This window comes from Schistocerca gregaria, chromosome 7 (assembly GCF_023897955.1).
Source record: "Schistocerca gregaria isolate iqSchGreg1 chromosome 7, iqSchGreg1.2, whole genome shotgun sequence".
In the NCBI taxonomy this organism is placed as follows: domain Eukaryota; kingdom Metazoa; phylum Arthropoda; class Insecta; order Orthoptera; family Acrididae; genus Schistocerca; species Schistocerca gregaria.
Window position 1 is genome coordinate 337,514,943 of NC_064926.1, and position 14,569 is coordinate 337,529,511.

Consider the following 14,569-nt stretch of genomic DNA (forward strand, 5'->3'; position numbering starts at 1 on the left):
AACAGAAAGGGCATTTCAAACGACAAAAAATATGTATGAAAAGACGGTATTTATTCTGGAACACAAAAGTAAAACACTATCAAACAGTGGTGAGAGCTGGAACACTGTATGTGGTGATTAGGGGATCTTGAACAACTGGAAAAACTTCAAAGGCAAATACTTTGAACAAATACTTTGACCTGGAAGTAATAGTAATATTGAATACAGATGATAATTTCGTGTTATGAGAGACATTCAATAATTTAAGAGATAACCTGAAGCAGAAATGAGACGGCAGGAAGAGTTTTGCACTTTCATGACATTAAGCTGATTCTATTGCTTAACATAGCTACTGCTTAACACAGCGATGATGAGGTTGCCGATTTTAAGACACGGTATGTCCGTAAGAGTTAGAATATTATCCCTCGCCTCCAAACAGTATCATTAGCTCTAGTTGAAAGTGGAAAAGCTAATTGATTTAACAAGGAAAAGAAGACTACTATTTTATGGACACGTATGCCGAATGGATAGTAACAGACTATCGAAGCATATATTAACTTAGTAAACGACTACAAATCAGCGCCCGCATGCTTCACCGATATTGTCAAAGATATGAATTAGAATGAACATAGTACAAAAAGTGGTTCAAATGGCTCTGAGCACTATGCGACTTAACTTCTGAGGTCATCAGTCGCCTAGAACTTAGAACTAATTAAACCTAACTAACCTAAAGACATCACACACATCCATGCCCGAGGCAGGATTCGAACGTGCGACAGTAGCGATCACTCGGTTCCAGACTGCAGCGCCTAGAACCGCATGGCCACTCCGGCCGGCGAACATAATACATAAGAAAATATTTTCATCACAATATACGGTATTTCAGGAAAAGAAAGAGGTCTTCAAGAGGAAGAAAGTGGACCCAGGAAGAAAAGGAACGGCATTTTCTAACAATGAAATAAGTCTGGAGCAACAAAAAGAAACACAAAGAAGCAAAACGACAGTTGATTTATGGTGCCCTCCAAAAGGGTTGTTCGAAAGAGTAAATAAATAAATGAAACAAAACTGTGAATTGTGTAAGTGAAATTATTTTTAAACAAATTATCGTAGACTTTCTGTGCTTCCCGTCATGCACCTGAATATTCCTCGAGGGACACATTGTGTACAGGGAAAACAGAAAAGGTGCTAGCAATGATTACTACTAAACTTCATTAGGGGGTTCATCTAATTCCTCATTAGAACTTGGAAGATTCTATTGCTTAACATAGCTACTGCTTAACACAGCGATGATGAGGTTGCCGATTTAAAGACACGGTATGTCCGTAAGAGTTAGAATATTATCCCTTGCCTCCAAACAGTATCATTAGCCGCTGTTAGATATGTAAACATAGTTTAGAGTGGCAGGTGTAGGCCGTACCGCTAGGCCAACAGAGGAATTCCCACGGCTACTGCACCACTTGGGGCCGCTGTTCGCACACCCTACCCCCAGCATGCGGGCGCCGCGGGGGTTGGCGACCTCCCCAGCCGCCAGACACAGCTCTGCCCTCTGACCGCAGGGCAACCAGGCGGCCTGGTCGTCTTACTCCCGAGGGAATCGGCCGGCCTCCTCTCAGATGTTGGGTCACGCTGTTCTGTTGTGAGCTGCCTGCTGGCTTAGCGTTATCTGCTGACCCTTTGCCACCCCACGTGGGCGAAACCGGTCGCAGCCCTCTGAATACCTCTCTGTCCGACTGCATTCCCGATTCGATTTGAGTCTCACGGGAAAGGGTCCGGTGGTCACGTAGTACCTTTTCCTAGTTTTAGATTACACCAGTGAGTGCGAAATTAATGTCGTTCCAAAAAATAGCGGGCGTTTCAATATCAACATTGTGGTTTCAAGGCTTTGTAGCATTTATTACATTCAGCTTACAATAATAAATAGTGCATCTAATGAAAGAACTCAAATAGTTTTTCGTACACCTGTTCGATGTGACCACCATTTATCAAAATAAAATTCGCCATTGAGACAGCTGAGGAAATGAAGCTTGATTTCTTAGACATTACCATACACAGAATCAACAACAAACATAATGTTGGAATTTTCAGGAAAGCTACAGCCACAAGTACAACCATTCGCATCAACTACAACCACCCACAAGCCACAAGGTCTCAATTTTCAGACACATGCTACACAGGCTCAACAGAATTCCACTGGAGAAACTCATCTACACACAGGAACAAAATAAAATACACCAAATAGCCAGATAGAATGTGTACAACACACCAATGATAAACAGACAACAACAAAATTAAAATACAAACTAAAAGAAAGCAAACCATCAATAAATCACCAGCCGCAACAGAGAACGAAGAACATAAACTCCAGGAACATCCAAAAAAGAGTACAGTTTGCGCACACACTAACATACAGTAACAAAAACGAACACAGGGTGGGAAACATACTGAAGAAACAAGGGCTACAAATATCATTCCTCACAAATAACACAGTACAGAACAATCTAAGATCCAAGAACTCCCCTGGATACAAATTCTCCAAAGCTGGAATATATCAGTTAACTTGCAGTTCGCGCCGGTCGGTCTACATAGGTCAGACATGCAGAAATTTCGAAACGAGGTACTCCGAACACCTCAGAGCCCTAGGAAGTGATTGTAAACACTCCACTTTTGCAGACCATCTAATACAAGAAAACCACCACCCAAAAAACATGGAGACTGATCTTAAGATCCTCAGAGAAAGCAACAGTCTTTATCAAAAACTCACAATAGAGGAGAACTACCACATACAAAAAGCAATGATACAGGGAAAGAGAATCCTGAATGAAAATAGAACACTGAGCAATAAAACACTGTTTGGAACGCTCAATTAACTTTAAAAGTGACTCCCCCCTCCAAAAAAAAAAAAACCCTCTCTCTCTCTCTCACATACACACACATACACTCAAAATCAGCGCCATAACAAACACAAGACCAGCGATGAACATGTGGGCAAAGACAATAAGATGACACCTCTCACTGAGTGTATTGTCAGAAGTGTCTCAGCTCACATTTCGCCACATTTTGTGCAAGCGCATGTGAGGTGAAGTAGTGAGTGGAAATTTATGGAAAACTGAGTGAAAGCAATGCACTAAATAGTAGTTGATTGAGATACCAACGCCGCGAGGGATTAGTTGAGAGGTCTGCGGAGCTGCAGTCATGGACTGTGCAGCTGGTCCCTCGGGGAGGTTCAAGTCCTACCTCGGGCATGGGTGTGTGTGTGTTTCTTCTTAGGATACTTAAGGTTAAGAAGTGTCTAAGCGTAGGGACTGATGACCTTAGCAGTTAAGTCCCATAAGATTTCACACACATTTGAACATTTTTATGAGACACCAATAAGGGGCACAAAACAGGAAAATGCAAGTACAGAAACGTACACAATCTCTACCCTCGAAACAGCTCTCCACAAATACCGAATAATTTCCTTCATAGAAATGACATGCTGTAAAAAAAAAAAAATGGAAAATGTATAATAATACAGTTCAATAAGCGGTGTAATTTTAAGGCGAGTGTCCAAACCAAATGAACCAAATTGGAAATATTGTATTTGTTAGGCCTTCAGCAGTTAAATTATTACAAATGTGATATTGTACTATACAGAAATAAAAATTTAACCCACAGAAGATGATACATTGGTGTCGAAACCTGTCTGGGGAAATATATATAAAAAAAAAACTAATTGTGTTTGCATAATGCTCATTTTCAAAACAGCCCAGTTTTTAAATCGCAAACACGGAAGAGCGAAAAGAGGAGCTTCAAACCTTAGTAAAATTATTTATCACACGGCACACATCGAGTAGATAGGCGAGTTCTTCCCAAATCCTAATCATGTATCTAGAGTAATTGTTGGAACAAGTGCTTAAGTTATGTTTATTAAATCCGGTAGATCAGTTGGTAGCGGAAGCACATACACGCGATCTTTTTCTTTTCATTCATCGGTCTTGTGACTGGTTTGACGCGGCGCGCCACGAATTCCCCTCCTGTGTTCAACATTTTCATCTGAATCTAGCACTTGCAACCGAAGTCGTCAAATATCTTCTGGATGTACTCCAATGTCCGAATTCCTCTACAGTTCTTATCCTCTACAGCCCCCTCTAATACCCTGGAAGTTATTCCCCGACGCCTTAACAGGTATCCTATCATCCTGTCCCTTCTTCTTGTCAGCGTTCAATATACGAGTATTCCTTTAACCTCCCATTCTGCCGAGAACTTCCTCATTCCTTACCTTACCAGACCACCTAATTTGCCACAATCTTCTGTAGCACCACATCTCAAAGCTTCGCTTCTCTTCTTTTTGGACAGTCCATGTTTCACATCCAAACAATGCTGTGCTCCAAACGTACATTCTCAGGAATTTATTCCTCAAATTAAGGTCTATGTTTGATATTAGTAGATTACTTTTTTTTCAAGAATGCCTTCGTGCCAGTGCTACTCTGTGTTTTATGTCCTCCTTGCTCCGTCCATTATGGGTTATTTTGCTGCCTAGGTAGCGGAATTCCTTGAGTTCATCTACTTCGTGATCCCCAATTCTTAAATTAGGTTACTGGTTATTCTCATTTCTGCTACGTCTCGTTAGTTTCGTCTTTGTTCGATTTACACTGAATCCATATTCTGTACCCAGTTGACTGTTCATTCCATTCAACAGATCGTGTAATTCTTCTTCACTTTCACTGAGAATAGCAAAGTCATCAACGAATTCTGTCACTGATATTCTTCTACCTTGAATTTGAAACGAACTCTTGAACCTTTCTTTTATTTTTATCATTGCTTCTTCTATGTACGCACTGAAGACTAGTGGCAATACACTATATACCCGTCTTACACACTTCTTAGTCTCCCACTCTTATTGCCCAGTCTTGGTTCTTGTACAACTTGTATACTAGCCGCCTTTCCCTAAATGTTACCCCTACTTTTCTCATAATTTCAGTTATCTTGCCCCATTTGACATTGTCTAATGTTTTTTTTTTTCAGGTCGACAAATCCTATAGACTTGTCTTTGATTCTTTCGTCTTGTTTCCACTATCAGCTACAACTTGCATAACTGCCTGTCTGTTGCCTTTACCTTTCATAGAGCCAAATCTTCGGTTTTATATGGATGATGTTTTTTTCCGAAAGTAAGATGGTATGCCGCCGGTGTCATACATTCTACACACTAACATGAATACCCGTTTCGTTGCCACTTCCCCCATCGATTGTAGAAAATCCGATGGAGTGTTGTCCGCCCCTTCTGAAGTCCTCCAAACGTATTTTAACTTCAAACACAGGTTCCCGTATCTATTCCCTATGAACACCTGCCTCTTCTTCTGCCACTTCATCAGTCAAGTCCTCCCCCTCATAGAGGTATGCAACTTCAGAATTCTTTTGGCTGCCGCTTCCCAGAAGCATTTTAGAATGTTTGAAGGAAATGTATCTATGCCTTCTGCCTTATTTAATCAGAACTCTTCCCAAAATCTGTTAAACTCTGACTCATGCTGGATCCTCTGTGTCCTACGTATCGAATTCCTTTTATCATGTCATCAGGCTCCTCGCAGAGACCTTCAGTGTACTATTTCTACTTTTTCTCTCTGCTCTCCATTTAACAGCGGTATTTCAATTGCGCTCTGAATGATACCAACCTTGTTTGTAATTTCATCACAAGTTGTTTTAAGTTGTCTCTACGCTGAGTCGGTTCTTCCGACAATCAAGTCTTTTTCGATTTCTTCACATTTTTCATGCTGCTATATGTACTTAGCTTCCCTGCACTTCCAGTTTATTTCATTCCTAACTGAATTTTGTTTGTGTGTTGCTCCGTTTTTCTGAACATTTTTGTGCATCCGTCTTTCATTTAACAAATGAAGTACTTCTTCTAATGTATTATCCGTTGTTTCTTCGCATTATCTTCATTGTACCTATGTTTTCCTTTCCAACTTATGTGATTGCTGTTTTTAGGGATGTCTGTTCCTATTCAACTGAACTGGCTGCTGAACTACTCAATATCGCAGTGTCTATAGCCTTAGAGAACTTCTGTCTCTTTATTCGTTAGTATGACCCTGCCCAAACTTTTTTGTACATTGTTTCTTGCTGAGTAGTCTCTTCAACTTCAGTCTACTCTTCATCATTGCTAAATTGTGGTCCGAGTTCATATCTGCCCCTGGGTACACCTTAAAATCTAATATCTGATTTCGGAACCTCTGCCTGACCGTGATGTAGGCCCTAATCAAAATGTAATCTTGCCGTATCTCCCGGCATTTTCGAGGTACATCTCCGCCTCTTGCGATTACTGCACAGAGTATTCGCTATTACTAGCTGATATTTACTGCAGAATTCAATTAGTCTTTCTCCTGCCTCATTCCTACAACCAAGCGCACATTCTCCAATAGCCATTTCTTCTGCCCCTTGCCTACAACCGGTTTCCAGACCCTGATGACTACTAAGTTTTCATCTCTCTTTACGTACTAAATTACCCGTTCCGTATCCACATATACTTTCTCTGTCTCTTCAGTCGTGTGATTTCTGCAGTCAAGAAATGGAAGAACTACCCCAGTGTAGCAAATAGTGAAGGAAAATATACGCTCCTGGAAATGGAAAAAAGAACACATTGACACCGGTGTGTCAGACCCACCATACTTGCTCCGGACACTGCGAGAGGGCTGTACAAGCAATGATCACACGCACGGCACAGCGGACACACCAGGAACCGCGGTGTTGGCCGTCGAATGGCGCTAGCTGCGCAGCATTTGTGCACCGCCGCCGTCAGTGTCAGCCAGTTTGTCGTGGCATACGGAGCTCCATCGCAGTCTTTAACACTGGTAGCATGCCGCGACAGCGTGGACGTGAACCATATGTGCAGTTGACGGACTTTGTGTGAGGGCGTATAGTGGGCATGCGGGAGGCCGGGTGGACGTACCGCCGAATTGCTCAACACGTGGGGCGTGAGGCCTCCACAGTACGTCGATGTTGTCGCCAGTGGTCGGCGGAAGGTGCACGTGCCCGTCGACCTGGGACCGGACCGCAGCGACGCACGGATACACGCGAAGACCGTAGGATCCTACGCAGTGCCGTAGGGGACCGCACCGCCACTTCCCAGCAAATTAGGGACACTGTTGCTCCTGGGGTATCGGCGAGGACCATTCGCAACCGTCTCCATGAAGCTGGGATACGGTCCCGCACACCGTTAGGCCGTCTTCCGCTCACGCCCCAACATCGTGCAGCCCGCCTCCAGTGGTGTCGCGACAGGCGTGAATGGAGGGACGAATGGAGACGTGTCGTCTTCAGCGATGAGAGTCGCTCCTGCCTTGGTGCCAATGATGGTCGTATGCGTGTTTGGCGCCGTGCAGGTGAGCGCCACAATCAGGACTGCATACGACCGAGGCACACAGGGCCAACACCCGGCATCATGGTGTGGGAAGCGATCTCCTACACTGGCCGTACACCTCTGGTGATCGTCGAGGGGACACTGAATAGTGCACGGTACATCCAAACCGTCATCAAACCCATCGTTCTACCATTCCTAGACTGGCAAGGGAACTTGCTGTTCCAACAGGGCAATGCACGTCCGCATGTATCCCGTGCCACCCAACACGCTCTAGAAGGTGTAAGTCAACTACCCTGGCCAGCAAGATCTCCGGATCTGTCCCCCATTGAGCATGTTTGGGACTGGATGAAGCGTCGTCTCACGCGGTCTGCACGTCCAGCACGAATGCTGGTCCAACTGAGGCGCCAGGTGGAAATGGCATGGCAAGCCGTTCCACAGGACTACATCCAGCATCTCTACGATCGTCTCCATGGGAGAATAGCAGCCTGCATTGCTGCGAAAGCTGGATATACACTGTACTAGTGCCGACATTGTACATGCTCTGTTGCCTATGTCTATGTGCCTGTGGTTCTGTCAGTGTGATCATGTGATGTATCTGACCCCAGGAATGTGTCAATAAAGTTTCCCCTTCCTGGGACAATGAATTCACGGTGTTCTTATTTCAATTTCCAGGACTGTATTTATCTAGCCATTGCGGCCGGACGGTTCTAGGCGCTTCAGTCCGGAACCGCGCTGCTGCTACGGTCGAAGGTTCGAATCCTGCCTCGGGCATGGAGGTGTGTGATGTCCTAAGGTTAGTTAGGTTTAAGTAGTTCTAAGTCTAGGGGACTGATGACCTCAGATGTTAAGTCCCATAGTGCTTAGAGCCATTTGAACTATTTGAAAATATATTATTGATGAGTATAGTCTCTTTTATGTGTATCTGTCGTGTTTCTACATCTACATCTAAATAGATACTTCGCAAGCCACTGTAAGGCGTGCGGCGGAGGGTATCCTGTACCACTACTTGTCAATTCCTTTCCTGTTCTACTCGCAAATAGAGAGAGGGATAAACGACTGTCTGTAAACCTCCTCATGACACCTAATTTCTCGTATCTTATCTTCGTGGTCCTTAGGCACAATGTATGTTGGCGGCAATAGAATCGTTGGGCAATCAGTTTCAGATGCTAGTTGCCTAAAGTTTTTCGATTTGTTTCTAGAAAAGAACGTCGCCAGGATTCCCACTTGAGTTTCTGAAGCATCTGCGACCCCTTACGTGTTGTTCGAACCTATTGTTAAAGAATCCAAATAAACGCCTCTGAATTGCTTCGATTTCGTCGTTCAATCCGACCAGTTATGAATCCCAAACACTTGAGGTGTACCCAAGAATAGGCCCTATTTAAAGTTCTACTTTTGTACTTAAACTTAGTACTGAGTTGATGAAACTTCTGAGTTTTTACTTAAACTTCTGAGTGCAACTGAACCTTCTTGTACTGGTGGGTGAACTGAACGTACTGTCTCTTTTGTGGTTGGCAGGAGAGCCAACCCCTTGTTACTAAAGGAGGCCGAAATGCACGCGTTTTAGCTCACGCGGGCTGGCGTGAGGTCTGGAACATGACAAGGGAATTACAATTGAGAAAAACGGACGTAGCTGGTGGAATACTTAACTTTAATCCATTAATGGAGAACGTCGCTCTTGACAGTACATGATTTACAATATCAATAGACTGATAATGGCGCCTTGCTAGGTCGTAGCAAATAACGTAGCTGAAGGGCTAGGCTAACTATCGTCTCGGAAAATGAGAACGTAGAAGTCAGTGAACCATCGCTAGCAAAGTCGGACGTACAACTGGCGCGAGTGCTAGGAAGTCTCTCTCTAGATCTGCCGTGTGGCGGCGCTCGGTCTCCAATCACTGATAGTGGCGACACGCGGGTCCGACGTATACTAACGGACCGCGGCCGATTTAAATGCTACCACCTAGCAAGTGTGGTGTCTGGCGGTGACACCACAGTCTCTTTACTTGTTTTTATCATTTCAACACTGACCTACAGAATTTTCCCTGACAAATACAACTTAAACTTATCCTATTCATTTATGACCCACAGTATAGAAGCGCAAAGCAATCTGACTGCAAATAGTAAACATAAAGGAATGGCTCTGAATTACAAGAAATTGTAACAATAACCTACACTTTTTCATGACACACTTACGTCACAGAAAATCTACATGACGCTAACTACAGCAAATACAGCAAGCAGCAACTACAGCCAGCTAAACAATAAGATTCTAACTACTATAAGATCTAACTACTAAATGCATGTGGTTAGCAAAGGAAAGATTTTGTTGCAGGGCAAACAATGTATTTAGCAGATTTTACCTTAATCATTTGACATCCAGTTCTAGAAATTATATAATCTTCAACAATTCCATTTTCCAAGCATTAGCAGATACATCCATCATCATTCTACAACCCATGCCCAACACATACAATATCTCAGAGAAGGACACTCGTCCAATCCGTTTGCTCTCGTTAACACTGCTAATGTCCAACACCGCTAACTATTAACTCTTAACAGCAAGTCCGTCCAGCTACAGAGTTTCTTAGCGAGGGTGCAGAACGCAGTCAGTGACATTAATCCAGTGTATCGTGCTGCCAACGTACAAATATATAAACAGACTGCTTACACTATATGCGGTCTCGTTTACAGGTGAACCACTCTTTCCTAAAATTATCTCAATAAACCGAAGTCGACAATTCGCCTTCTCTACCAGTTTTCACATGCTCGTTCCACTTCATATCGCTTTGCAGAGTTATGTCCAGATATTTAAACGACTTGACTGTGTCATGTTTATTATCCTTACTCAAAAATGCCACGAACTTATACACCTAACCAACGTAATTAGTTAAACGTGTCGTAACAAGTGATGAAACAATGGCTGAGGCGTGCTAATTGAAGCTTTCTAGATGGCCATGGTCGAAAAAAGCTAGACAAGTGCTGTCAATTGCAAAACAGAAGATGAAAGAAGGAATATTAGGGTTTAACGTCCTGTCGACATCAAGGCCCTTATGGACAGAGGACACACTCGAAATGGACGTGGAAGGGAATGAAGCGTGCTAGAAGTTACTCCTGAGACTGTTTCACAGAGGTGCTTTGGGGATTGTAAAACTTCTTATTGGGACTTTTTTGAAGGGGGTAAAATTGATGTAAGCGAATAATTAAAAATTCTTTAAAATTTGTATAACAGAGTTGCTTTATTGTTAAAATGTCAGCTCTGTGGAAGTCGATATTAGCCACTAAAACATGTTTAGCAACCTTTATTTCCATTTTCCAGCGACGGTGTGTAGGGGGCAAATGGCTTATGTAATTTCAAAGACCATCCCAATCGAACAGACGGATTGTATATTCACTCAGTGAACAGGAGCACTGGCGGCAAATGTGTCTGTTTTGCGACTTTTATCTATTTCAGTAGTTACAGATGATACCTGCTGGGATAGGAGCTATAAGATAAATAACATGAGCAGGCGAATAAAAAAGCTCTATTTAAACTCTATGAAATATCTGCGAGTTACAGTATTCTATCTTTTCTGTTTCAGTGCTGGCAGAACTGCGAGATGTTGCACGCCAATTGGTCGATCTGGAGCAGCATGTGTTCTGAGAAGACGTCATGCGTAAGTATCTCATACCTGTCTGCACCACACTTTTACTGATGAAACTGCGTACACCGTGTGAACGATGGAAAGGGTTGATGTCCAATAGACACGATGTAATTAAACATCACGAACCATATAAGTAGATAATAGGATGTTATAGATTATAAGATATTACAAGACATAAGATGGACTGCATGAAACTAGAGTTGCAGAACAGCTGTGTGGCACGAACTCCTTGTACCTGCTTTCTGAGGTCGAACCTCACCAGTGTGCAGGCACTCTGACGTCGTTAAAGAAGAGGTCTCAAGCCGGTGTTGAACGCTTCTCTTCGGACCAAAGACTCTTTAACTTCTAGATCATCCACTACGTGTATATCACTAGGACTCAGTAGTGAGAAATTTATGTTTTCCATGATTTCCCTAAATTGCAAATACCGGGATGGTTCCTTTGAAAGGGATGCTCAATCTCATCCCCCGTCCTTGAATCATTCCTAGCATGGGCTCTGTCACTAATGACCATGGTATCGAAAGGATTTTAAACCCTAATCTTCCTTCTTTCGTCTTCTGGTTATACGCATTCACAGTTAATTCGTACCGTTTTTTCGATGTGCTGGTTAATCATTATTTCTGCCACATGTTAATGGATTTCCAGGCCTCCTTTTAAGCTTGCTCGATGAGGTTCTTATTTTCGCTTGAGTTTATCTGTATTTGTGGCGAACCAGAATTATTAATCTTATTAATATACACTGAGGTGACAAAAGTCACTGGATAAAGGTATACACATGTACAGGTGGAGGCAGTATCCCGTACACAAGGTATATATTGATGAGCCGAAACATTATGACCACCTGCTTAATAACTTGTTTGTTCGTCTTTTGAACGAAATGCATCACTAATTCAGCGTATAAGGCATCCGATAGTTTGTTAGCAGGTTTTTGGAGGTATGTAGCATTAGATGTCTACGTGCAGGTTCTGTATTGTGTGTAAATAACCGGCCGTTGATGGCGCCCGATAACGGCGCAGATGGGTTTCACAGGATTAACATCAAGTGAATTTGGTCCCTGAGACATCAACGTGAGTTCACTCTGATGCTTCTCTAACCGCTGTACCACAGGTCTGGCTCCGAAACACGATGAATTATACTGCTGAGCGATGATATCGCCGTCGGGGAAGGAATCAAGTGTGAAGGGATGGATGTGGTTCGCAGCTTTCAGCTTGTCTTCGATTACTGCCACAGGTCCCATGCAGGCACAGGAGAATGTCTCCCTTAGCAAAATACTGCTCCCACCAGCCTGCGTCCGTGTAGCGCTGCACTTTTCGAGCCGCCGTTCCCCTCGATTACGGAGTTTGTGGAGAAGACCGTCGACCCAGTGTAGTAAAACTGTGATTCGCCCGAAGAGCCGAAACGTTTTCAATGAGCGACCGTCGAATCACGATGGTTCCATGCCCACTGCAATCGTAATTGACAATATCGTTGAGCCAAAATGTAATCACGTAGGGGTGGTCTGCTACGGAGCTCATGTTCAACAATGTACCATGAACGGCGTGCTCCAAAACACTTCTGCGTGCACCAGCGTTGTGCTCTTTCGGCAGAGATGGTACAGATCACCATCTGCTCTAGTTTATAAAGCAGACCAGGTTCCGAACTCCACGTTCTGTGAACAGTCGTGGACGTCCAAGTAATTAGCGCCTATTGGTAGTTTGACTGTTCTTCTACTTCTTTCCGTAGATGCTCACGACAGTAACACGTGAAAATTCGACCAGCTTCGCCGTTTTACAGATACTCGTTCAAAGGCTCTGTGTAATAATAATCTGTCCTTTGTCAAAACTGCTGGTCTCAATGGATTTCGTCATTTGCAACCCATATCTTCGCTAGGGTGATATTCCTTCCGTGTCTGCTCTGCTTGCATCCTGTCATGTAGCCGCAACGTCCCCAAGGCGGAATCCATCGTCGCTGTAGGCAGTGGTCATAATGTTTCGGGTGATCCGTGTTAAAGGGCAATGAGTAGAAGAAGCTGTGAATTCTACTCATGTGATTTATGCGAAACGGTTTCCGGCGTGGTAATGGCTGGCGACGAGATTTAACGAACTTGGAACGCGGATTGGTAATTGGACCTAGGTGCATGTCACATTCCTTTCTGGCAATCGTTAGCGAAGTTAATAATTCGTGATCATAGTGTCCAGAGAGTGCCGAGAATACCCGATTTTAGGTATTACGTTTCATGACGGACACCACAGCGGCCGACGGTCTTCACTTAACGACCGAGACCAGTGGCATCTGCGTAGTGCTGTCATTGCTAACACACAAGAAACATCGCTTGATATAACCACAGAAATCAATATGGAAAGTAGACGAACATATGTGTTTGGACAGTGTGGCGAAATTTGGCGTTACTAGTCCTGCAGCACCCCTCCCGGCTTCGCGACCATATACATTGGGCAGTAGACTACTGGAAAACCGGGGCTAGGTCAGATGAGTCCTGATTCCAGTTGGTAAGAGATGTCCGAATGAGGCACAGATCCCATAAAACCATGGGTCTTAGCACTGTGTAAGCTGGTGGTGGCTCTATAATACTGCGAGCTGTGTTTGCATGGAATGGACTGGGTCCCCTGGTGTAATTTAACCCACCATTAGAGGGAAATTGTTATATTCGGCTGTCTGGAACGATTTGGTGTCATTCAGATTGCTAAACAAATAACAGATTTTTATGGATGACAATGCACCACAATTATTCTTACACTACTGGTCATTAAAATTGCTACACCACGAAGATGACTTACTACAGACGCGAAATTTAACAGAGAGGAAGAAAATGCTGAGATATGCAAATGATTAGCTTGTCAGAAGATTCACGCAAGGTTGGCGCCGGTGGCGACACCTACAACGTGCTGACTTGAGGAAAGTTTCCAACCGATTTCTCATATACAAACAGCAGTTGACCGGCGTTGCCTGCTGAAACGTTGTTGTGATGCCTCGTGTAAGGAGGAGAAATGCGTACCATCACGTTTCCGACTTTAATAAAGGTCGGATTGTAGCATATCGCGATTGCGGTTTATCGTATTACGACATTGCTGCTCGCGTTGGCCGACATCCAATGACTGTTAGCAGAATATGGAATCGGTGGGTTCAGGAGGGTAATACGGAACGCCGTGCTGGATCCCAACGGCCTCGTATCACTAGTAGTCGAGATGACAGTCATCTTATCCCCATTGCTGTAGTGGATTTTGCAGCCACGACTCGATCCCGGAGTCAACAGATTGGGACGGTTGCAAGACGACAACCATCTGCATGAACAGTTAGACGACGTTTGCAGCAGCATGGACTATCACCTCTGAGACCATGGTTGCGGTTACCCTTGACGCTGCATCACAGGCAGGAGCGCCTGCGATGGTGTACTCAACGACGCACCTGGGTGCACGAATGGCAAAACGTAATTTTTTCGGATGAATCCAGGTTCTGTTTACAGCATTATGATGGTCGCATCCGTGTTTGGCGACATCGCGGTGAACGCACATTGGAAGGGTATATTCGTCATCGTCATACTGGCGTATCACCCGGCGTGATGGTATGGGGTGCTATTGGTTACACGTCTGGGTCACCTCTTTTTCACATTGACGGCACTTTGAACAGT

General features: G+C 43.9%; 1 protein-coding gene across 1 annotated transcript in view; it reads left to right on the forward strand.

Annotated features, from left to right (window-relative positions):
- Window positions 1–14,569, forward strand: part of LOC126281718 (uncharacterized) — a 275,559-nt gene that overhangs the window by 221,972 nt on the left and 39,018 nt on the right. The window contains exon 3 of the mRNA XM_049980893.1: window positions 10,882–10,956. Within this exon, the coding sequence (XP_049836850.1) occupies window positions 10,882–10,956 (75 nt within the window). The remainder of the gene's footprint in view (window positions 1–10,881; window positions 10,957–14,569) is intronic.